This window comes from Rhinatrema bivittatum, chromosome 4 (assembly GCF_901001135.1).
Source record: "Rhinatrema bivittatum chromosome 4, aRhiBiv1.1, whole genome shotgun sequence".
In the NCBI taxonomy this organism is placed as follows: Eukaryota; Metazoa; Chordata; class Amphibia; order Gymnophiona; family Rhinatrematidae; genus Rhinatrema; species Rhinatrema bivittatum.
The window spans coordinates 166,460,673-166,486,216 of NC_042618.1; the positions used below are offsets into that span (position 1 = coordinate 166,460,673).

Consider the following 25,544-nt stretch of genomic DNA (forward strand, 5'->3'; position numbering starts at 1 on the left):
ATCGTAGCATGTCTTGTACCGCCTCTCGCTTTTCTCGATACTCGCATGGAGAGATCAGGAACTTGTCCCACGGGCATCGTACAAAATCTAAAGCATAACCTTGACTTATCACAGTGAGGACCCACTGGTCTGACATCAGCTTGGTCCATTCCTCAAAGAAGAGCAATAGTCTAGCTAATACGACTGGCACTGAGGAATGGACCAGCAGTATCTCATTGCGAGGACTTAGCTCCAGCAGCCGGCTGGAGGTTAATGGGTCTGCCGAAACGTCTGCCCCGAAAGAACTGAGACCACAACTGTTGTCTGCCAGAGCCTGGGCGAAAAGGACGACCCGGACGGGGTCTCCTAGTACCCCGGGAAACAAGATCGAGTTGGAAAGGATCCTCTTGATCTGGGCTTGTCCTCCGGCAGCTTATGAACTTTGTTTCTCTCCAGAGATTGGATCATGTCTTCCAAATCCTTGCCAAAACAGCAACTTTCCTTTAAAGGGAAGCAAGCAGAGCTGGGCCTTGGACGAGACATCTGCCGCCAATTCCGCAGCCACAGAAGCCTACACATGGAGACTACGGAGACCATGGATCTAGCCGATGTTCGCAACAAATCACAGAGTGCATCGGCACTGTAAGCGATAACCGCTTCCAGATGACCTGCCTGAAGAGCCTCCCCCTCCGAGAGGCCGGCATTGGCCTGGAGCTGCTGGGCCCAACGAAGCCCCGTACACAGAGCAAAATTATTGCACATTGCCACTCGAACCCCCAGCACTGATGCCTCACAAACTGAGCTGGAGTTCCAATTTTCTGTCCTGTAGGTCCTTAGGGTCCATCTCCCCTGTGACTGGGATAGTGGTTCTCTTGGTGACTGCAGACACATCTGCATCCACCTTAGGGACTCTCAGCAGATCCAATGCCTCCTCTGGCAAAGGATATAGCTTGTCCATCGCTTTACTGACCTTCAACCCCAGGTCTGGGTGTCCCAACAGCAGATCCGTTGCCAAGAAATGGAAAGGGAATGAAATGGTAGGACTCCTGAGGCCCAGCAACACCAGATCCATAGCTCCCAGCCGAGACTCCGCCGGCAGGGCTTTCAAGCCTAACTCCCCCAGGATGGCCGGAATAAGGGGATTCAATTCCTCTCTCTTAAAGAGGCAAACCACCTTGGGGTCATCGCCTTCCATAGCCTGAGACCTTCGGCTCATGTCCTGCTGTGGATCTGCGTCCCCATCAGCCCACCCCCCCCCCGGGAGGCTTGGGCTGTAAATCTGGATCATCCTGGGAGATGGAATCCAAATCCGTCCCAACTGGCATAGACCACAAGGGCCGTTTGTCCTTATGGAACTCCGACCCTCCTTTAGAGCTGGCACGCTTCCTCAACTTTCTGTGCGGCGGCTGCAAAGTGGATTTTCTCCTATTTCTTACCTGTCTTTTTTGCTTTAAAGGCCTTGTGCAGCAGCAGCATGAACTCCGACGAAAAGGAGGAATCAGAAGAGGAATCATTAGCCCCCTCAGGGCGATCCTCTGTGGCAGGAGAGTCCGGGCCCACTGGCACATCCCCCCTGGGGATAATTGGTTGCGGAGATAGTGAGGGTGGTAAAAACCTCTCCCCCATCGTGGCTCACTTCTCTGCCCGAAAACTACCCAAAATGGCCTCCGTTCCCGCGCTCAGCAGGAACGGATCAGCTGGGGCCGTGCAGTCTGCCGGTAGCCTCAGGGAGGGCAGAGGAGATCGATGCCGACCCCCCCCCCCCCCCCCCGAGGCAAAACAGAGGATCCTTCCCCTCCGGGCAAGCAATCAGCGCACAGGCCTTCTCTGGACAAATGCGTGCACGCTGAGCCGCACATGCAGCACGCCAACCCAGAGACATCCCTGCCGCGGCTAAAAATTCAAGAAAAGAGCGGTGAAAAGCGGTGACATGCAGCAAGAACAGCGGCGCAGAGAAGCGGGGAAAGCAAGAAAAGCACCAGAGAATCGGCACGCGAAAATAAAATTTATTTTTTTTTTGTAAAAACTTGCCCGATCGCTGTCCCTGGTTCTGGCGAAGCTCCTGTTCCCGCTGGGGTGACCGGGTTAGCTCTGGGGCTCCCCGGTATCACCCCAGAGCTAACAAATGGTTACAGGGTCCTCAACCCTTTCAAGCAGCTGTCTCACCACACCAGGGGGGAATGGTCCCCTCAGGACCTAGCAACCCCCTGGGAGACTGAAAGATTCTCTGCTGCCCAACTCCTATTAACTTTTTTTTTTTTTACCTGTAGAAAATTAAAGGCACATCACCCCTTAACTTCCTACCCTTACAATCCTGTTTTGTTTTGTTTTTTTTACAATCTAATAATTAAAAGAGACTGTGGGTTTTGCACCTCTGCCATCTGCTGGAGACAGAGAAAGACTGAGGGACTGTGGGTGGCACCTTGGTATATATGGCAGGGTTGTTTTAAAACTTCTCTGTCTCCATCTGCTGGAGGGGAGGCAAAACCCAGGTGTTTGGATTGATCCGGGTACTTACAGGGAACCTGTAGTTTTCTGTCTCTACCTGCTGACAAGGAGTTAAAACCTTCTCATTTGAATTGGTATGGCAGGATAAGGAAACCCCTATTGCCCGAGTTCAATTTGTGATTGTGTATATGATACTAGTTATCCAAGACTTCTCTCCAGCATAAAAATATATTTATTTTTTTAATATTTGAGAATATTTATGCTCTAAGGTATACAAGCATAACCATTTTCCCATCTTGAGATGCAGGCTGAACCACCAAGAGAGATTTGAACTCCACATCAGAGGGCAGCAGCAGACTCCCACTGGCTGGCCCGAGGAGGGATTCTGCTTAAGAGGTTTGTCCACACTGCAGTGTCTGATTACTAAAAGAGGGGATGGGGGAGGAGGAATACATCATCCACTCATATACCAAGATTTCAATAGAGTGGGGTCACTAGCAGCCAAACAGACAATTCTCTACAACATACATCAAATTGTTTTGTACTGTTTTTGTAACCATAACATGAAATGTAAATCTGGCTAAGGCTTTTCGAGCTGCATGTTGGAACACTTCCATCCTGCTGGGGTAGGTAAGTGTGGAACTGCAGCCTTGTACTCACATTATAAATAAATGCACCATTCTTCAATCAATATTCTCTTCAATCTCGACCCCCAGCTTCCCTGCCATCTCATACCCTTCCCCAATACCCCTAAACAGGAAAAACAGTTTTATAAAGATTTGTACCCTGATCTCCAGAGCGATGTCCAGATATGGGTCATAGGTATCAGAAACACACTTACACACTGAACATTTCACTGTAAAAGAAGAGAAATGAGCAAAGATTACTGCAGAGGAAGGAGAGAAGAGGTGGCAAACTCAGGGCTTTTAATTCTAAATCTCGGCTAAGGAAAGGGTCTCCTTAAGGCAGCACCCTATGTCACTGTTTTTCCTCTGAAAACCCCCAACCCTGTGAGGTCACCTCACATTGATTGAACAGAAACCCACACAAGGATGACATGGGATGAGGAGGATGAGAAGTGGGTGGTAGGAGACTTAACTTTTCTAGTCAGCACATGCAAAAACACTCAGGGACAATACCCACAGTATGGATGTGAGACTGCGGGGATGATAGAATGGAGCCAGCTAGGATAACAAATTGCTAGAGATATACAAGCAAAAAGACAGACAGGCAGAGGCATTGTCATTTACCCCGAGACCGAAGGTAGCCTCCAAAGATCTGATGGACCAATGTCGTAGCCTGAGTTTGGCGGTCCAACCTGCACCAGCATAAACAATAAACAATAGTCATTACACGGTGATGAACAGCTTCCCCCCAGTCTGGAGTGCATGGATCAGCCCTCTTCACAATGAACCTCGCACATACCTAGTGCACCCATTCAAGCAGGCCTTCTGCATTGCATCAATGGTGTATCGGAGAAACTCGTGCGCATCTTCCTGGCTACCAAAGCGAAAGTGACGAGCTATTTCTGCAATAAAAAACAGCAACAAGAGTAACATTTCTGAGGATCTCACACTGTATTCTATCAAGATAGGCTTTGGTTTCTCCACCTCCAACATGAAATATACTTTCATATTGGGATTTGCAAAGTGCTTCAAGATGACCCAGCCTGAACACTGTTGGAGATAGTATGCTAGGCTCGATGGATCACTGGTCTAACCTAGCACGGCATTTCTTATGTTCTTAAGATTCGCCAGACCTCAGTCCATTCTATAGCATTACTACCAACAAATACGATTTTTGCACAGAGATCAGAATTTCCCTAGTGCCACTAACACCAAACATCCTTGAGAGGTCTGGATGGCCAAGATAATGAGAAAAAAATATGCAGGGTTAGACTATTTCCTAGAATCAACACAACTTTGTAGAGTCAGCCCTTAATGCTGTTGTGTGTATGGGGATCCCTGCTTCTTGACCTAACCATACAGCACTCAGCTTCTGTTGTGGAGCAGGTGATTAACTCTGCCCCTCTAGCATCACTTGTTTAGTCACGTTTGTATGAAAAAGCTGCACCAGGCTCTCACTCAAAGGCAGACACTGCAATACTGGGAGAAGACCAAGAAACTACAGGATGTTTTCTGAACAAGAGATGGATGGAAGGAAAATGAATAAGGACTGTGTAAAGAAGAGTAGAATACTCAGAATAAAAAATTACAAATACCCACGGAACCAAGGAGATTTTTCCTGGGACTGAAGGCAGATTTGGGAAAAAGGACAAAAGCACTGATCACGGTGGAGCAACAAACTCCTGTCAGCAGAGCAAACCACTTTCCAGGTTCCAAACTACACCTGGTAGGACGGCCCACCCGATAAGTGGGGTATGTTATGAGATTATATTACCGTATTTTTCGCTCCATAAGACGCAACATTTCCCCCAAAAGTGGGGTGAAAATGTCTGTGCGTCTTATGGAACAAATATATATAAAAAAAAAAAAAAAAAAAAGCAACTAACTACAACCCCCCCCTCCTGACCCCCCCCCAAGACCTGCCAAAAGTCCCTGGTGGTCCAGCGGGGGTCCGGGAGTGATCTCCTGCACTTGGGCAGTCGGCTGCAGGTAATCAAATGGCGCCAACGGCCCTTTGCCCTCACTATGTCACAGGGGCCGACCAATGGCACCGGTAGCCCCTGTGACATAGTAAAGGCAAAGGGCAGTCGGCTGCCAGTAATCAAAATGGCGCATCTTATGGTTAGGTGCGTCTTTTGGAGCGAAAAATACGGTATACTGTAAACAGCTATAGCAGCAAGGTACAGAAAGTGATTTCTGCTCATCCTTACTTTTGAGGTCTCTGATGAAGGAGACAGGCTTTATGGCATTACCACTGTTAGCAAAGGCTTGGATCATGTGATTCTGCATAACACACATCATACAGAATCCTCCTTGTTGACCTGTGCAATAACAGGAGAAAGAAGAAGGGTTGGTTAAAGAGTGCAGAGGCATGGGAAGAGTGCTGATGGAGTAAAGCATGAGACTCACAATTACGGCTGTGTTCCTTGGACAGCAGGTAGTTGGCCAGTGGTGGAGTGTAAGTCAGACACTGCACAGTTGAATTTAAGAAGCAGGTGTTTCCCAAGTTGTGAAGTCCTGCTCCAACTCGGTAGACCCGTTCCCACTTCATGGACAACCTTTCCAAAGGGAAGAGGACTTTCTGTGGGGCTGGAACACCATCAGTGCAGCCAGCCAGGGCAATGTCGCTGCCTAACAACCAAAGCCATAAACCCAGAGATACAAATGAATCCACAAGAACAAAAAGAGCATTTAACCCCTGGAAGACCAGTGTGACGTTAATACACACCTGATTTTTTGATAGATGCCCCATCTAAGCTCTTCTGGTGGGCTGTGGCCTGGGACTTGGGGTTCAGAAGCACATACTTGCTTTTTAGTGTCTCTAGCTGATAAGAAAGACTCTTGCTGGCTGGCTCAAATTCAATCTTCTGCAGCAGGATCTTCTTGGCAGAAGAGGCCAAGAGCTTGCCCAGCTCATTGTCTTCAGCAGAGTCCTTCCGGCCTGGTTTCAGAGCCTCTTTCAGCTTGTCAACGATTGGCATGATGCATCAGTGCAGCACCAGAAGCAAGACATACGGTCTGAAAATCCACACACATACAAAATGATTGTACCTCATTCTTCACTATAAAAACAAATGCCTCACTGAACTAGTTTCTGGGCAAAAAAAAAGAAGCCTGCCTCAGACTCAGCAGAGCTGACACTAAACAAGGGCAGCTCAGGTCCTGTTACACAAACTGTAAACAAATTATCTCCCTTCCCCTTAAGCCTAAGAATACCTCCCTATCTTGCTAATAGTAATGTACATTACAGATCCCATGATATATTCCACAAAAAATGAAGACAAACTGAATAGTGAGGATGGTGAAACAGAACATCTGTAGAGAATTAATGCTTTGACTAAATAACAGTCAGTTGAAATCAAATAACATTTAGCTTATAATACCAGCAACCACATCAATGCGTCCCTTAACTCTGAAAGTGTCTAAGCCTGTATGTTTTAGTATTTTCCTTCTGACTTCATTACCTAGTAAAAGGGCAACTGTTTTTACAAGGAGCCGTTTACTCATCTTGTGACTATTTTATGGCCAACAATTTGACTGCTGTTAGTCCACTTGAATGCACAGAAATGAAAACTATATATAGATATATAGAAGGTAATCCACCTTGCTGGTAGCTGAAGAAAATTGGTAAGAACTGCTTGGGTAAATTAAGGAACTTAAAAGTTTTGGGGAGAAGTAAACTATTGGGGTATATTCTTTAGTGTGTTTAAGTGTTTGTATTAAATAGCTAGTTAGAAGGCAGGCTAGATAGCTTGAGAGTATGAGGATTGCCTGGTAACATGCCTACCTGGTGCAAAGGTGGCAGAAATCACGCATCACCTAGATAGGATTTTAGACAGGGCTAGGGAGGAGCTGGCTGTCGTGGTACATGTGGGCACAAACGACATAGCAAAATGTGGGAAGGGGGTTCTGGAAGCCAAATTTAGGATCTTAGGTAGAAAGCTGAAATCCAGAACCTCCAGGGTAGCATTCTCTGAAATGCTCTCTGTTCCACTCGCAGATCCCCAGAAGCAGGCAGAGCTCCGGAGTCTCAATGCATGGATGAGACTATGGTGCAAGGAAGAGGGATAGTTTTGTAAGGTATTGGGGAACCTTCTGGGGAAATGTGGAATCATTGGCTCCAACTCATCTCTACGAAAGAGCCTAGGGACCCGAGGATCATCCCCTTCCACTGGGGCCACACGCTCGGAATGCTCATCCATGTCCGCCTGAAGCGGATCCGCCAGCGGCACCGCCCCCTGGTTCCCGGAACTGGACCTTTCCCAGACGATCCTAATCTGGGAGACCTCAGGAGGATCTGGCCTAGGAATCTGCACGGGAGGAGAGGGCCCATCCCCAGGCTTCCCCCGGAAGGGGCTCAGGATCTCCCATGAATATAAGGCTAGCTAAATAAGCCTTATGTAATAGTAAAATAAAATCAGCAGAAAAAGAATGCTGGCCCTTTAAATTTTCCAGAGGGGGGGGTACCCAAAGGAGCATGGAAAGCAGGAAATAAATCATGGGGAGACCCGGGGACAAAATCCTCCAGAAATAACTGAGGAGGGAGATCCCCTCCCCCTGCTGAGCTGTCTGCATCAGCATCTAAAACTCCTAAAATATCCGCCGTTCCCGCGTTCCGCAAGAGCGGGGCAGACTTAGTACCACGAGGCAGCATCGGGGTGCCCGCACCATGGGACGGATGTGCCTGCCTCCCCCTGCCGCCAGCTGCCTCCGCTGATGGGCTCTCGCCACCAGGAAGACACCAAGAGCAGAGGCTCTGGAGAGTCATGCTGCCGGCTCCCCACAGGATTTGGAGGCCAATGCGCACGGCATTGCCGTGCTGAACAAGGAGGGGAGGCTGTGATAATAAACCCCGGAGCCTGGGAGGCCGAATAAGAGCAGCGCAGCTGCAAAAAAAAAAAAAAATACGCGTTCTGATTCTTTTTTTTTTTTTTTTTTTTAATTTGCATTGGCCTCACCAGAGCACAACCCATGGTTGTCTCTGGGCCGGGGGTGGGGGGAGGGACCGGCCCACCGGTAAATCCCCCCCAGTCACTCACTGGCTGCAGTGCCTGGTACACTGGAGTGAAGGGCAAAGCACCCGGCAGGCCTACCACCAAGGAGAAAGGATTCTGCTCTTCGGGAGGCCCAGCTTTTTTTTTTTTTTTGTTTAGAGTCAATTAGCCAGGACTGCAGGTTCTGCCACCTTCATCTGCTGGAGACGTAGAAATACTGGAGGGGGCTGCAGGTGGCGCATCCTGCTTACAGGGGTGTCCTTCAAGTTTTTCTCTGTCTCCATCTGCTGGAAGGGAGGCATAACCCAGTAGTCTGGGCTGATCCGGGTATGTACGGGGAAAAGTCCATTAACCATTAAGGTAGAGTTGCAGAAATCCATTGCTTATTCTTGTGATAAGCAGCTTGGAATCTTTCTACCCCTTGGGATCCTGCCAGGTACTTGTGACCTGGATTGGCCACTGTTAGAAACAGGATACTGTGTTTGATGGACCTTTTGGTCTTACCCAGTATGGCAAGTCTTATGTTATTCGTGCTATACCAGGGTACAAATTATATATCAAAGATAGAGAGGAGCAACTTGGTTGTGAGGTGGCACTTTATGTCCGGGATGGCAGAGTCCAACAGAATAAAGATCCTGCAAGAGACTAAATGCACAATCGAATCTTTATGGATAGAAATTCATTGTGCGTTGGGGGAAAGAGTATAGCGATAGGAGTATACTACTGTCCACCTGGCCAAAATGATGACACGAACAGTGAAATGCTAAGTGAAATTAGGGAAACTAACCAAATTGGTAGTAAAATAATAATGGGAGATTTCAATTACCCCAATATTGACTGAGTAAGTGTAACATCAGGACATGCTAGAAAGATAAAGTTCCTGGATGGAATAAATGACAGTTTTATGGAGCAATTGGTTCATGAAGAGATGAGAGAGGAAGCAATTTTATATATATTCTCAGTGGAGCGCAGGATTTTGTGAGAGAACTGTGGTGGGGCCACTTGGCAATAAGGATCATAATATGATCAAATTTGAATTAAATGACTGGAAGGGGCCAGTAAGAAAATCCATGGCTCTAGCACTAAATTTTAAAAAGGGAAATTTTGATAAAATGAGAAAAGTAGTTTTAAAAAAAAAAAAAAACCTGAAAAGGAAAATTGGTTCTTACAGTACCACGGATCAGTCCAGAATCCTGCGTTTTGCCTCCCCTCCAGCAGATGGAGACAGAGAAGTTTTTGGCGGACTCTGTCCTATACCCTGAGGTGCCACCTACACACTGCCAGTATTACACTGTATCAAAGCAGAATGAATCAAAACCCAACTTAACTAACTACAAGTTATAACCACTGGGATATACTCCCACAGGAACCAGGCTCACTAACCCCAAATGTAGAGCCCGTGATAACGTAGCACAACTTCAATGAAAATTTTCAAACTCTTAAAAATACTTATCTGCAGAGCGATGAAATTCAATAACTGAACGAGCAGACTCTCCAATATCTGTATGCTGAATTGGGCGGGACTCTGGACTGATCCGTGGTACTACAGGAACAAAAATTAGCAGGTAAGAACCAATCTTCCTTTCCCTGTACGTACCCGGATCAGTCCAGACTCCTGGGATGTACCAGAGCTCTTCTACATGGGGTGGGACCCGGAGAGCCCCACTCTATCACCCCTTCACCAAATCCCCCAGAACCTGGGGCCTGCACATCCAATCGGCAATGCCTAGCAAAAGTGTGAAGGGACTTCCAAGTGGCCGCTCTACAAATCTCCTGCGGCAACACTTGTTGGCACTCCGCCCACGAGGCCGCCTGCAACCGGGTAGAATGCACTCGAAGACCGACTGGGAGTGGCTGACCACAAAGAAGGTACACTGATCCAATAGCCTCTTTCAACCAGTGGGCGATCATAGCTCTAGCCGCCTTATGTCCTCTTTTAGGGCCACTCCACAATACAAAAAGATGATCTGACATACGGAAACTGTTGGTAATCTCCAAATAGCGCAATAGAACCCGGCGTACATCAAGCTTTCTCAGGTCTCGAGACTGGGGATCAGACCGGTCTAAACTAGGAAAAGACAGAAATTCAACCGACTGATTCAAATGAAAAGAGGATACCACCTTCGGAAGAAAGGAAGGCACCGTCCACAAGGAAACTCCCATATCCATAATTCTCAAAAAGGGCTCCCTGCATGATAGCGCCTGAAGCTCCGAAACTCTGAGCGCCGAGGAAATAGCCACAAGGAAGACTACCTTCAGCGTCAGATCTTTTAACGTCGCTCTCTTCAGGGGCTCAAAAGGTGCCGCACACAAAGCTTTAAGGTTCAAGTTCCATGAGGGACAAGGATCTCTAATCAGCGGACGCAAATGCTTTGCTCCCCGGAGAAAACGAGCAACACCTGGATGCACGGACAAGGATACCCCATGGACTTTATCACGGAAACAACAGAGCCGCTACCTGTACCCTGAGAGCTGCAGGATAAACCTTTGGCTAAGTCCACCTGTAAAAATGATAAAATATCCAACACCAGGGCCCAGTAGGTTCTACCTTATGCTTGATGCACCACGATTCAAAGACTCCCCACACTCTGACGTAGGTTACGGAGGTAGAGGTTTTCCGAGATCGCAAAAGGGTAGCCACCACTGCGTCCGAATAACCTTTGCTTATGAGACGTTTCGTCTCAAAAGCCATGACGCTAGACAAAAGCAATCTGCCTCTTTCAAACAAACGGGACCTTGATGTAGAAGTCTCGGGAGCCCCCAAAATCTCAGGGGCCCGTCCACTACGAGGCCAATGAGATCCACAAACCACGGATGTCTTGACCATTCCGGAGCAACTAGGATTACCTCCGCCGGGTGAGACTATCAGATGCAGCACCCTGCCGATGAGGGACCAGGGTGGGAACACACAGCAGTACCATCGTCAGCCAAGGAAGAACCAGGGCATCCACGCCTTCTGCTCCCGGTTCTTTGCATCGGCTGAAGAAGCGAGGGGCCTTGGTGTTCCGAAACTTCGCCATCAGGTCCATATTCGGCCGGGACCACTTGACGCATATGTGGTGAAAGGTTTCTGCAGATAGCTTCCACTCCCCAGGATACAGTCTGTGTCGACTGAGGAAATCGGCCTGAATATTGTCGACTCTTGCAATGTGAGAGGCAGCAATCCTGGCTAAATGCTGTTCCACCCAATGCATCAATTGCTGAGCCTCGATCGCTACCGGTTGGTTCTTGGTTCCTCCCTGGCGATCGATATAAGCCACTGCTGTCGCATTGTCGGACAGAACCCTGACCAACTTGCCCTGCAAGAGTGGTAGAAGAGCCTGCATTGCTAAACGAACCACCCTGGTCTCCAGACAACTGATTGACCATTGGGATTCCTCCACTGACCACAGACCTTGCACTGATTTGTCCTGACAAAACTGCTCCCCAACCTGAGAGACTGGCATCCGTGGTCACCACCGTCCAAACGGAAAATTCCAGAAGGACAACGCAGCTCAAGTTGTCCGAGAGGAGCCACCAATCGAGACTGGAACAAGCACATTCTGGAAGAGGAAGATGAAAAACTGTTTTGACACCGGGTTCCAACGGGACAGCAATGCTGATTGCAGAGGTCTCATGAGCAAATGCCCATGGGACCAATTCCAGAGTTAAAGTCATCGAACCGAGGCTGTCTGGACAACAAATCTTGTACTTGTCCCTGTAGTTTGGTAATGCGCTCCCCCATAAAAATAAAAAAAATCTCTGTCTCGTATCAAACAGGGCTCCCAGGAACTCAAAGGACTGGGAGGGAATCAGATGGCTTTTGGCTAGGTTGATCACCCAACCTAGTGATTGCAGCAGCTGAATAACCCGGTGAATCGCCGCATGGCAGAGAGCTTCTGACTTTGCTTGGATCAATCAATCGTCCAGATATGGATGAATCAAAAGTCCTTCCTTCCGGATCTGTGCAGCTACCACAATCATGATTTTGGTAAATGTCCTGGGCGCCGTGGCAGGACCGAACGGCAAAGTCCATAACTGAAAATGCTCTCCCAGGAACGAAAATCTCAGGGACTTCTGGTGGTCGGGCCGGATACCAATGTATAAATACGCTTCGGTGAGATCCAAAGCGGAGGTGCGATCGCTGCCGGCTTTCGCAGGCCCGCCCCCCCACTACCGCGCGATTCATGAAGCCGGGTGAAGATAGAAAATCTAGGCCTAAGACTAGGGTTTTGCATCTCAACCATCTGCTGGAGACAGAGAAATTACAGGCAGACTGTAGGTGGCACCTTGGGGTATAGGACAGATTCCGCCAAAAACTGTCTCCATCTGCTGGAGGGGAGACAAAACCCAGGAGTCTGGACTGATCCGGGTACGTACAGGGAAAGTGCAGCTACAGAGGCAAAAATGTGCAACAGGTGTAGACACTTAAAAAAAATACCATCTTAGAAGCATAATCCAGATGTATTCCATGCATTAAAAAATGTGGAAGGAAAGGAAAATTAGTTCTTACCTGTTAATTTTCGTTTCTGTAGTACCACGGATCAGTCCAGACAGTGGGTTGAGCCTCCTTTCCAGCAGGTGGAGACAGACTAAATCTTGAAGGATGCCCTATATCTGGACAGAGCCTATCCTCTACCCCTTCAGTATAACGTATGTCAAAGCATAAAACAACAAACCCAAGAATAGTATCAAGCAAGTAACTGTAAAGCTCAACGGAGCAAATATAGAATAATGTAGATAACATGATATACCTATACCCTCTGGCATCAACTTGGTATAAGAAAACGATCAAGGCTTCTGGTGTAATTGCTCAGTAATCTTGCACAAAGAAATATATGGAAATCTGCAGACCTGCAAGAAAACAAGCTTCGAGAGGACAGAAGACAGATAGGGAAGGGCGTCTGGACTGATCCGTGGTACTACAGGAATGAAAATTAACAGGTAAGAACTAATTTTCCTTTCCTGTACGTACCCGGATCAGTCCAGACAGTGGGATGTACCAAAGCTTCCTTAAACTGGGTGGGACTGAGACAGTCCCGCTCAAAGCACTTGCCGCTCAAAGGAACCCCCTCCTGCAAAAGGGGCAAAGCCCCCCTGAGCCGGGCAAGAGCTGAGAGACAGACGTCTCCCACACAAAAACAGTAAAAGCACTAAAAGGCGGCAAAATTTCCTTCACAGATTTTTTTTTTTCCTTTTGTTTCTAAAACAAGCGGGAATCAAAGAACTACTTGCTTGAGCCGAAAAAGAAAGAAGAAGAGGCTGACTAGCACCTGCTGGAGACAGACGAATACTGAAGGGGTAGAGGATAGGCTCTGTCCTGATATAGGACATCCTTCAAGTTTTAGTCTGTCTCCACCTGCTGGAAAGGAGGCTCAACCCACTGTCTGGACTGATCCGGGTACGTACAAGGAAGGCCAAACCATTACCAGCATGGTTAAAAGTGAGTGAAAAAGGCTATTTTAGTCAAAACAGCTTCATTCAAAGATTTTAAGAAGGATCCATCAGAAGAAAATAGGATAAAGCATAAGAATTGGCAAGTTAAATGTAAGACTTTGATAAGACAGGCTAAAAGAATTTGAAAAGAAGTTGGCTGTAGAGACAAAAACTCATAAAAACTTTAAAAATATATCTGAAGCAGAAAGCTTGCGAGGGAGTCAGTTGGATCATTAGATAATCGAGGGGTTAAAAGAAAATTAGGTTCTTACCTTTGTTAATTTTCGTTCCTGTAGTACCACGGATCAGTCCAGACTCCTGGGTTTTGCCCCCCCTCTAGCAGATGGAGACAGAAGTTTACCAATCAAAACTCCGCCTATAACTAGGCTAGTGCCACCTACAGTCTGGCAGTATTACTTAATGTTAAAGCAGAACAAAACCACAACATCTTCAACTAACTGTATAACCAAATAACCTCGATACCGGTATACAACCCCCCAACTGGGAACAGAACCCGAGGTACCGAACATCCTCTCATTCTGACTGAGAAATAGACAAACACACAGACAACCCCGCCTCTCCCGGCATCACCAGGTGGGACTCTGGACTGATCCGTGGTACTACAGGAATGAAAATTAACAAAGGTAAGAACCTAATTTTCTTTTCCCTGTACGTACCCGGATCAGTCCAGACTCCTGGGATGTACCAGAGCTTACCTTACTTGGGTTGGGAGCCGGAGAGGCCCGCTCTGAGCACTCCCTCTCCAAACCCCACCGGACCTGGAGCCTTGACATCCAGCCGATAGTGCCGGGCAAACATATGCAAAGACTTCCAGGTGGCTGCCCTACAGATCTCCTCTGTCAGAATATGGTGACATTCTGCCCAGGAAGTGGCCTGAGAGCGAGTAGAATGGGCCCGCAACCCAGAGGGTAGCGACCGCCCCTGCAAGAGATATGCTGACCGGATGGTCTCCTTCAACTAACGAGCAATGGTAGTCTTGGAGGTCGCATTACCCCGCCTAGGTCCACTCCAGAGAACGAACAGATGGTCAGACACCCTGAAGGCATTGGTTACCTCCAGATAGTGCAACAGCGCGTGTCGCACGTTCAACTTGCGAAGATCCATCCAACTGCAAAAACGATGGTAGCTCGACCGTCTGGTTCACATGGAACGATGACACCACCTTGGGTAAAAATGAGGGAACCTTACGCAACGAGACCCCCCGACTCCGAAATCCTCAAGAAAGGCTCTCAACACGACAGAGCCTGTAGTTCAGAAATTCGACGTGCCAACACCATGGCCACCAAACACACCACCTTCAGAGTCAAATCCTTCAGAGTGACTTTGCGAAGGGGTTCGAAAGGCGCCGCACACAAAGCCTTAAGGACCATATTCAAGTTCCAGGATGGACAAGGCTGCCAAAACGGAGGACGCAAATGCCTTACCCCCCCCCGAAGAAACCGCACTACATCCGGGTGCGCTGCCAAAGACGCCCCCTGAATCCTTCCTCGCAAGGAACCCAGAGCCACTACTTGCATGCACAAGGATCTACATGACAGGCCTTTCGACAAACCATCCTGTAGGAAAAGAAGAATATCCGAGACGGCCGCACGCGTGGGCACCACGTCGTGGCCCAGACACCAAGATTCAAACACCTTCCAGACCCGTACGTAAGACAACGACGTAGACGTCTTACGGGACCGCAGGAGAGTGGAAACCACCGACTCCGCATAACATTTGGATCTCAACCTTTGCCTCTCAAAAGCCATGCCGCTAGACAAAAGCGATCTACCTGGTCGAAACAAACGGGCCCCTGGTGCAGAAGATCCAGAAGGTACGGAAAACAAAGCGGCTCCTCGACCGCAAGGTTCAGAAGGTCCGCGAACCATGGTCGTCGCGGCTATTCGGGAGCGACCAATACCACGTCTGCCGGGTGCGTCTCGATCCGACGCACCACCCTGCCTATAAGAGGCCACGGAGGGAACACATAGAGCAACACGTCGGTGGGCCACGGCAATGCCAGCGCGTCCACTCCCTCTGCCGCCGTTTCCCGCCTCCGAGCAAAGAAACGAGGAGCTTTTGCATTCTTGAATGTCGCCATCAGGTCGACCGCGGGAGTGCCCCATCGGGTACAGATGAGCTGGAATGCCTCCCCCGCGAGCTCCCACTCTCCGGGGTCCAGCCAATTGCGGCTGAGGAAATCTGCCTGGACGTTCTCTATTCCGGCTATGTGAGAGGCCACTATGCTGCTTAGATGTTTCTCCGCCCACGCCATCAAAGCTTGAGCTTCAGTTACCACGGCCTGACTCTTGGTCCCCCCCTGTCGATTGATGTAAGCTACCTTGGTCACATTGTCCGACAGGATCCTTACTGACCGACCGCGGATGAGAGGGAGGAACTGCAACAGAGCCAGCCGCACCACCCGAGTCTCTAAGCAATTGATGGACCAAGACGCCTCCTGAGGGGACCATTGCCCCTGCACCGACTGTCGTAGACAGACTGCTCCCCAAGCAGATAGGCTGGCGCCCGTGGTGATCACCATCCACGACGGAATTTCTAGAGGAACCCCACGACTCAGGCTGTCCGAACACAGCCACCAATCCATGCTGGTCCGGGCCGCCAATGTCAGGGGCAACGGGAGCCGAAACTCTCCCGAGACTGGATTCCATTGGGAAAACAACGCTGACTGTAAGGGACGCATGTGAGCGAAAGCCCAGGGAACCAATTCCAGGGTGGAAGTCATGGACCCTAACACCTGCAAATAGTCCCAGACAATCGGAACCAGCTTGGATAACAACCGTCGCACCCTTGCCTGCATATTCGCTCCTGCGTGAGACACACCGTTCCCTGGCGCGTCGAACAAAGCTCCCAAATACTCCAGAGACTGCGACGGTACAAGGTGACTCTTGGATTCATTGACTATCCAACCCAGAGCGCGTAGCAACTAGAGCACTCTCTGCACGGCTGCTTGACAGAGGGACTCTGACTTGGCCCGGATCAACCAGTTGTCCAGATACGGATGCACCAACAGACCTTCCCTGCGCAGTTGAGCAGCTACCACCACCATAATCTTGGTGAATGTATGAAGCGCCGTCGCAAGGCCGAAAGGAAGCGCCCGAAACTGGAAATGCTGCCCCAGCACTGCGAACCTGAGAAACTGCTGGTGCTCCGACCGAATGCCAATATGAAGATACGCCTCCGTGAGGTCTAGGGAGGCCAGAAACTCCCCTTGACCAATGGACGCGATCACCGAATACAAGGTTTCCATCCGAAACCGAGGAACTCGAAGACATCTGTTGACACTCTTTAGATCGAGAATAGGCCGAAACGTCCCGTCCTTCTTCGGTACCACGAAGTAAATGGAATACTGGCCCCTGCGAAGTTCGACGTGAGGAACCGGCACAATGGCGCCAAGGTCTCGAAGCCGATCCAGCGTCGCCCGAACCGCCCGGCGCTTGTCCGAAAAACCGCAAGGGGAGACCAGGAAGCACTGGAGCGGTCGGCGTAAAAAATCTAACGCGTAACCGTGTCTTATCACCTCCAGGACCCATTGGTCCGATGTGATTCTGGTCCATTCCTCGTAAAACAGATGCAACCTGCCGCCGACTCTGGGTATGATGGAATAGACCGGCGGCACATTGTGCAGGTTTCCCCCCCTGCACACTCTGACCGGTTCCCGGACGACCGAAACGGCGCCCGCGAAAGGACTGCGAATAAGATTGTTGACGGTTAGCACTGTGCCGAAAGGAAGAAGCCGAACCCCGAGATGTCCTAGAACGGTGACCACCGCGAAACCGAGAGCGAGCCGCTGGAACTCCCCTGTTCCGCGGCCTATCCTCCGGCAGTCGATGCACCTTATTCTCCCCTAAGGATTCAATCAGATCTTCCAATTCCTTACCAAACAACAGTTTTCCCTTAAAGGGTAAGGAACCCAAGAGGGCCTTGGAGGTCCCATCCGCCGCCCAATGACTGAGCCACAGTAGGCGCCACGCCGCCACCGCGGACACCATGGTTCTAGCCGAAGTGCGCAACAGATCATAAAAGGCGTCCGCACTATAAGAAATGACAGCTTCTAAGCGCCCCGCCTGACGCGCCTCCTCCGGCGACAGAGATTCATTAGCCAAAAGCTGTTGAGCCCAGCGGAGACCTGCCCACCTGCGGGAGCTGGATCCCCAACTCCCCCAGGATTTCCGGGATAAGAGGACCCAGCTCCTCCTTACGGAACAATCTGACCACCTTCGGATCATCTCCGTCTGTCCCCTGAGAAGGCTGAGAACTCGAGGTCCCTGGATCCCCGTCCTCATCAATCCCCCTCGGAGGCTGAGATGGAAGATCCGGATCCTCTACCGGATCCTCTGGCTCCTCGGAATCCGATGCAGACTCTGGCTCCCCTTTGAAAGCCTGGGCCCGAAGGGGCCGAGCCCTGACAGGACCCTCGAACACTGGGACTGATCTAGACCGCTTCCCGGCTCTAGACCCCGAGTCCGGAGTGGAGGCATCCTGGGACCGCTTCCTGGCCAGCCTACGGGCCTTGAAGGCCTTGTGCACCAGAAGCACAAACTGGGAATTAAAAGAAGAATCCGAAGACTCCCCAGTATCCTCACTCTCCGGGCTGAGGTCCTCACCGGCAATAAACGGCCTCGCCAGCCTGTCCCCCCCAGGGACCCTGTGCTGGGGTGATAACCGTGGTGGAGGAACGTCCTTCCCCGCAACCGCTGGTCCCGCTGGAGCCTCGGCCCCCCGAGGCAACAAAATGGCCGCCGTTCCCGCCGAAAGTGCAGGAACTGAAGACAAAATGGCACCCGCTCCCGGGAGCCCCAGAGCCAACCCGCCAAAATTCGCCGCCGCCTCTGCCGAGGGACCACCGCGTGTCTGCCTGCCTCCCCGGGTCCCCCTCACCGCCGCCGAAGCTCCCTCACCGCCGGAAATGCAGGCGGAGCAGAGGCTGTCCCAGGAGAGCCGCGACGAGGAGGACCCGCAGGCCCGACAGGCAACCTGCCTCGGCATGCTCTGCCGCGGCACGGAGAGGAGAAGCCCAGCCCTTGAAAGAAAACTCAACACAAAGCATGGGCTTTCCCCGCCGACAACACTACCCCGGCAACGCAAACTCTGTTTGTTTTGTTTTGGGTTTTTTTTACTCACAAATCATCTCGGGTCCGGAGCCAGTTGGGGGGAGTGGACCGGGCACCCCGGTGTCACCCCCAGCAGCGATGGTTCGCCAGAAAATAGAGCTCCCCCACTCGTCGGCGGCCTCAACCAAAAGGGATGGTCCCCTCAGGACCTCACACCCTCTGGGAGGCTACGTCCGGGACCAGCAGGCAAGCCTCTGCGGTCCTTGGCCCTATCCGAGCCTACCTCCTGTAAACCTGTCTTTTTTTTTTTTTTTTTTTTTTTTAAACTCCTCACTATCACAAATCACAAGAACCAGCACAGACTGTAGGTTTTGCACCCTCGCCACCTGCTAGGAGACAGAAGAATACTGCCAGACTGTAGGTGGCACTAGCCTAGTTATAGGCGGAGTTTTGGTTGGTAAACTTCTGTCTCCATCTGCTAGAGGGGGGGGCAAAACCCAGGAGTCTGGACTGATCCGGGTACGTACAGGGAAAGGGGCAATTAGGGAAGGAAAGGCCATCGCGGAAAAGACTAAACTAATTCTTTGCTTTACTGTTTACTGATGAGGAAGGTGGGGAGATATCCGTGCTAAAGACCATTTTCAAGGGTAACGATTCAGATGAACTAAACCAAATCACAGTGAACTTGGTAGATGTAGTAGGCCAGATTGACAAACTGAAGAATAGTAAATCACCTGGAACAGATGGTATATAACAGAGGGTGATCAAATTTACGGATGACACAAAATTATGCAGAGTAGTTAAATCTCAAGCAGATTGTGATAAATTGCAGGAGGCCCTTGCAAGACTGGAGAAATGGCAGATGAAATTTAATATGAACAAGAACAAGGTGATGCCTATAGGGAAAAAAATAGGAAAATTGGTTCATACTTGCTAATTTTCATTCCTGTAGTACCACGGATCAGTCCAGACAGCTGGTTTTGCCTCCCTTCCAGTAGATGGAGACAGAGAAAAACTCGAAGCGCACCCCTCTTAACTGGGTGTACTACCAGTGTCGCCTCAGTATTAGAATTCTCAAAGCAGAAAAAAAGTACTGCAATCAATGAACCAGAGAGACAAGTAAGGTGTACACAGCAATACTCTGCGAACAGGCCAAAAAGCTTGGATCCTGTATAAAAAAAAAGCTGATAAGAAAAACAGATCGAGTGGACTCTCCCAAGAAGCATGCCTACACAAAAAAAAAAGGGTGGGTGTCTGGACTGATCTGTGGTACTACAGGAATGAAAATTGGTTCTTACCTGCTAAATTTTCCTTTCCCTGTATGTACCCAGTTCAGTCCAAACAGCTGGGATTTGCCAAAGCTTCCCCAATTAGGGTGGGACCTGGAGAGTCCTGCTCGAATGACACCACTCCCAAAACTGGCAACCTTCTGGTGCCTGGACGTCCAAATGATAGTGCTTGGCAAATGTGTAAGGACTTCCAGGTTGCCACCCTGCAAATTTCTTGCGGTGAAACCAATTGGCACTCTGCCCAGGAAGCTGCCTGCGATCGTATGGAATGCAAAAAAGCGATCGTATGGAATGGTCAAAAAAGCAATGTTACGAAATTTTAGGATGGGAATGGCAGATAAAACAGTGGATGTCATAATGCCTCTGTATCGCTCCATGGTGAGACTGCACCTTGAATACTGTGCAAGTCTGGTCACTGCATCTCAAAAAAGATATAGTTGCACTGGAGAAAGTGCAGAGAAGGGTGACCAAAATGATAAGGGGCATGGAATGGCTCCCCTATGAGGAAAGGCTAAAGAAGTTAGGGCTGTTCTGCTTGGAGAAGAGACAGCTGAGGTGGGATATGATAGAGGTCTACAAAATCATGAAAGGACGTGAACAGGTTAATGTAAATCAGTTATTTACTTTCTCAGATAATAGAAGGACTAGGGGGTACTCCATGAAATTAGCAAGTAGCTCATTTAAAATAAATCTGAGAAAATTGTTTTTCACCCAATGCATAGTTAAGCTCTGAAATTCATTGTCAAAGGATATGGTTAGTGTGACTAGGTTTAAAAAAGGTTTGGATAAGTTCCTAGAGAAGAAATCCATATACTGCTATTAATGTTTTACTTATATATTAGCAATTATGTATGTATTGATTTATCCCACCCTGAACATAGGAAGGACAGGTAATAAATGTTTTAAATAAATAATCACAATCAAGAATGAATAGTAGCTTGGGATCTATTTAAATGTTGCCAGATTCTTGTGACTTGGATTGGTCAATGTTGGAAACAGGATGCTGGGCTGGATGGATCCTTGGTCTGACCCAGAATGGCATACCTTATGTTCTTATATTAAATTATTTTATGCTCACACTTGTACATATGTATCACATCCAAAATAAAGGCAGCCCAACGTTCCCTCAAGGTAGCTACCGTTTGTAAGTTAATCAGAATGACCCAAAATGTATCAGTGGGCATCTATGTTACCAACTAGGCAGTTTGTCCAAGGAGTAGCAGTCAAGATGGCTATTTTAGGCATGCGCACATTACCTTTACTCTAAAAATCCCTTAATAACCCTCAAAACTCAAACAACTAGGGACAAAAAGCTCTGCATGTACGTTTACACACACTACAGAGGCGTTCTGGTGGCAGAGTTGGGGCAAGGATATGAACTTATGCACGTACCTTCAATTTTCAGAAGTATGCATGTATATATACACACAAAGTTACACCTACCCCCCAGAAGAAGGTGGGTCTCTCTCTCTCTTTTTTACCCCCCAGACCGGGGTGGGTCTCTCTCTCTTTTTTACCCCCCCCCCCCCCAGACTGGGGTGGGTCTCTCTCTCTCTTTTTTACCCCCCAGACCGGGGTGGGTCTCTTTCTCTCTCTTTTTTACCCCCCAGACCGGGGTGGGTCTCTTTCTCTCTCTTTTTTACCCCCCAGACCGGGGTGGGTGTCTCATACCCCAAAACAGAGGTGGGTGTATATCTCTCTCACCTCCACGCGATAGGAATGTCTCTCTCTCTCCCTTCCTTACCTCTGCGGGAGGGTTAAGAAAGAGAAATCCTGCTTCTAACAAGTAAGAGACACCCTTCCCAAGGTGTTTCATTCTCTTTCCCCTGAGGGAGGGAAGTATCTCTCGCCCTCTTAGCCAATGGGAGGAAGTGCTTCTCTCTCTTTTACCCCCAGGAAAGGGCTGTCTTTTTTCCCCGCGGGAGGGATGAGAGAAATTCCACACCACCCTCCAGGTGAGAGACAGACATCTTCACTGGGGTGTTTCTCTCGCTTCTCTCCAAGGAGAAAGTATCTGTCTCCCTCTTTTCCCTATGTGTCTGTGGGGGGGAGAGTCTCTTTCTCTCTCTTTTACCCCGGGAAGGAGAATGTTTCGCTCTCCCTCTTACACCAAAAGGAAGGGTAAATGTCTCTCCCCCTCCCTCTTAGCCCGGAGTGGAGGAGAAGGGTGGCCTTGTCTCGTCCCCTCAGGCTCAGGTCTCTCTAAACCACACCGCTTCCTTTTTCCCCCCATTACCTCGGTATCACCCGGTTCGGTTCAGGCACACGATACTGCAGACCGCACGCACGCGCGCAATATGAGGGCATCCACCTTGAAAACCTGTCTCAGACACCTTAAAGGCGCACCACCCAAAAACTGGTCGGCATAGTGACTACAGAGCTGCCGCGTCCTTCCTTCCCCTTTAAGGAACTCCCGAACGTGCGGGCAGAGAGTCTGAAATCTGACAGCGCAGCTCCAAACCCCGTCCGTTCTCCACACGCCATGACGCACAGTGCGTGACTAAGCGTGAACCGGAAGTACAGCTTGTGTCACCTCCTCGTATTCTGGTTTACAGTCTATTTTAGTCATGTATCCTACGGCATATTTTATAGTCATATAACTTACACTATGTCATAGATATGTGTTCCCTATAGAAACAGGGCCGGTTTTAAGATTTTGTGGCCCATAGGCTGTGCTAGCTCATGGCCTTAAAGCACTGTTAGCCTGCTATTGGACGCGCATTTTCCCTTACCCCTTATTCACTATGGGGGTCATTTTCAAAGGAGTTACGCATGTAAATGTGACATACTATCGTAGCAATTTTCAAAAGCTATTTACTCGAGTAAAGTGCACTTACTTGAGTAAATCCTATGGACAATTCAATGGCATATATTGTAGCAATTTTGAAAAGCCCACTTGAGTAAAGTGTATTTACTCGAGCAAAAACCAGTTTTGCTCGAGTAAATGCTTTTTAAAATCTACCCCTAAGGGGAGGAAAATGCGCGTCCAACCTGCGGCACCTAATAGTGCCCTCAACTTGCAAATGCATGTTGATGGCCCTATTAGGTATGCGCGCAGGATACAGAAAGTAAAATGTGCAGCCCAGCCGCACATTTTACTTTAAGAAATTAGCGCCGACCCAAAGGTCAGCGCTAATTTCTTCCGGCACCAGGAAAGTGCACAGAAAAGTAGTAAAAACTGCTTTTCTGTGCACCCTCCAACTTAATATCATAGCGATATTAAGTCGGAGGTCCCGAAGAGTAAAAAAAGTAAAAAAAAAAAAATTTGAATTCGGCCCGCGGCTGTCGGGCCAAAAACCAGACGCTCAATTTTGCTGGCTGTCAGCGTGCTCAAGAACCGACGCTGGCAAAATTGAGTGTCGGCTGTCAAACCTGCTGACAGCCGCCGCTCCTGTCACAAAGGAGGCGCTAGGGACGCGCTAGTGTCCCTAGCGCCTCCTTTTACCCGGATCTACCGCCGGACCTAATTTAAATACTGAATCGCGCGCACTGGCGAGTGGCCGCTCTCCCGCAGTCTTTACTGTATCGGCCCGTTAGGCAGGCTCCTCTTTGGTATGCATATTTGGCACCATCACAATTTGGAGCCATAGGCAATTGCCTATGTTGTCTATGCCTAAATTGGGGCCTGTACAGCATTAGTTCCTAACCACAAGACTATCCTAATGGGTTCCACCAGAAGGGATGCAAGAAAGTTTAGCTGGGGAGAAAAAGAGAAGACTGGTGCCTGCTACAGGCCAGGAGAGTGAGAATGAGGCCTGTTGCTGCCTCGCATCTCACCCCAAATTTCTGCAGGCTAGGAGTTGGAGTGACAGAGAAGGGCCATTTGCACCAATAGGAGCCTCAAACCGCATTGCTGCATGTCCAGCAGTGTAGGGAAGAAAGAGACCAATTGCAGGTTTCCAGAGTCATAAACCCCACTGCTGCACAGTGAGGATGTAGGAAACGATTGAGGCTGTCAGAACTTTCATTAGCTACACTGCGAAATCAGGGTGATCACAGCCCTGAGAAGCATTTCCTTCTTCTAAAGTGATCTGCCACTGGCCTGAAAAGGAAGATGAAAGCTGCATCAATAAAGTGAATAGAATGGCTCATAGGAAAAAAAGAGGAACTAGGACTGGGGTTGACAATCTGAGGGGTAAGACAGAGGGGAGAAAGAATTTATTTATTTATTTATTTAACACTTTTTTATACCGACCTTCATAGTAAATAAACCATATCGGATCGGTTTACATAAAACAAGGGTATAACAGAAGCAATAAATAAAAGTAATTAACAAGAGAAGAGAATAAGATAAAGTTACATTTAACAAGGAGTAAAAACTTGGAAAGCTTAAGAGCTGGAAGGAAGTTAAAGGCCAAAAAATAATTAAGAAGCATAGTCCAAAAGGAATTTGGATTAAAGCAAAAGATGCTTTAATCATTAATTGCCAGAGTTCTTCGTTTGAATGGTTGTAAGACTTTAATCTTCTACGTCCAAGTGTGGATAAAGAAGACTAAGGGTTGTCTGGAGGAACATCGAAGGCTTGGTGGAACAGCCACGTCTTAAGTTTTTTTCTGAATGTAATGAGACAGGGTTCTAGTCGGAGGCTTGAAGGAATGTTGTTCCAAATAGATGGACCTGCTATTGAAAAAGCTCGGTCTTTGGTCGAGGAAAGGCGTGAGGCTTTAGTAGGGGGGTAATTCAAAGTACCTTTATGATTATCTCTAATTGGCCTATTGGAGGAATGAAGTTTGAAGGGTATTCTAAGGCTGAGATGGAGTTGGTGATGGATGGATTTATGTATTAGGGTAATTGCTTTGTAAAGGATTCTAGAATTTACAGGTAGCCAATGTAGATTTCTAAGGATGGGTGAAATGTGATCTCCGCGGCTGGTGTTAGTCAGTAATCTCGCTGCAGCATTTTGAATCATCTGAAGCGGTTTAATGGTCGATTTGGGTAGGCCAAGGAGTAGGGCACTGCAATAGTCAATCTTGGAAAATAACAACGCCTGGAGTACTGTTCTGAAATCTTTGAAAAAAAGAAGTGGCTTAAGTCGTTTCAGAACCTGGAGTCTGTAAAAACAGTCTTTGGATGTAGTATTAACCATTTTCTTAAGGTTTAGTCTGTTATCGAGAATTACTCCTAGATCTCTCACCTGCTTTTGAATGATGGATGTGTTGTGAGGGAATGGTATGGGAATATTTTCTTCATTTGCTGAAATGAGGAGGAGCTCCGTCTTTGAAGAGTTAAAGACCAGATTTAATCTATTGAGGAGGTTAGTGATAGAAATAAGGCAGTTATTCCAGTGGGAAAGTGCTTTTGAAATAGATTCTGTAATAGGAATAAGAATCTGTACATCGTCTGCATACAAATAATGAATTAAATTAAGGTCAGATAGCAATTGGCAAAGTGGTAGGAGGTAAATATTAAAAAGGGTTGGGGAAAGGGAAGATCCTTGTGGAACTCCTAAATTGGATTTTGTTAATGGAGATTCTTTGTTGTTGATTTTAACTTTGAAGGATCTATTGTAGAGGAAAGATTTGAACCAACTATGGGCAGATCCTGAGATACCAATGTCTGTCAGGCGATCCAGGAGAATGGAGTGGTTGACGGTGTCAAACGCCGCGGAGATGTCTAACATGATTAATAAAAAGGAGTAGCCTTTGTCAAGACCCATTATAATATGATCTGTAAGTGAGATAAGGAGGGTTTCCGTGCTGCGTGCTTTGCAGAAGCCATATT

General features: G+C 48.4%; 1 protein-coding gene across 2 annotated transcripts in view; it reads right to left on the reverse strand.

The window, feature by feature from the left end:
* Positions 1-22,231, reverse strand: part of USP36 (ubiquitin specific peptidase 36) — a 129,288-nt gene extending 107,057 nt beyond the window's left edge. Inside the window, exons 1-7 of one of the 2 annotated variants that reach the window (XM_029599143.1) lie at positions 22,060-22,231; positions 5,782-6,071; positions 5,463-5,684; positions 5,264-5,374; positions 3,853-3,955; positions 3,678-3,745; positions 3,213-3,283 (exon numbers count right to left, since the gene is read on the reverse strand). In XM_029599143.1, the coding sequence (XP_029455003.1) occupies positions 3,213-3,283; positions 3,678-3,745; positions 3,853-3,955; positions 5,264-5,374; positions 5,463-5,684; positions 5,782-6,034 (828 nt within the window). In that variant the 5' untranslated portion in view covers positions 6,035-6,071; positions 22,060-22,231. The remainder of the gene's footprint in view (positions 1-3,212; positions 3,284-3,677; positions 3,746-3,852; positions 3,956-5,263; positions 5,375-5,462; positions 5,685-5,781; positions 6,072-22,059) is intronic. The other variant, XM_029599142.1, reaches the window with a different exon arrangement.
* Positions 22,232-25,544: the final 3,313 nt, after the last annotated feature.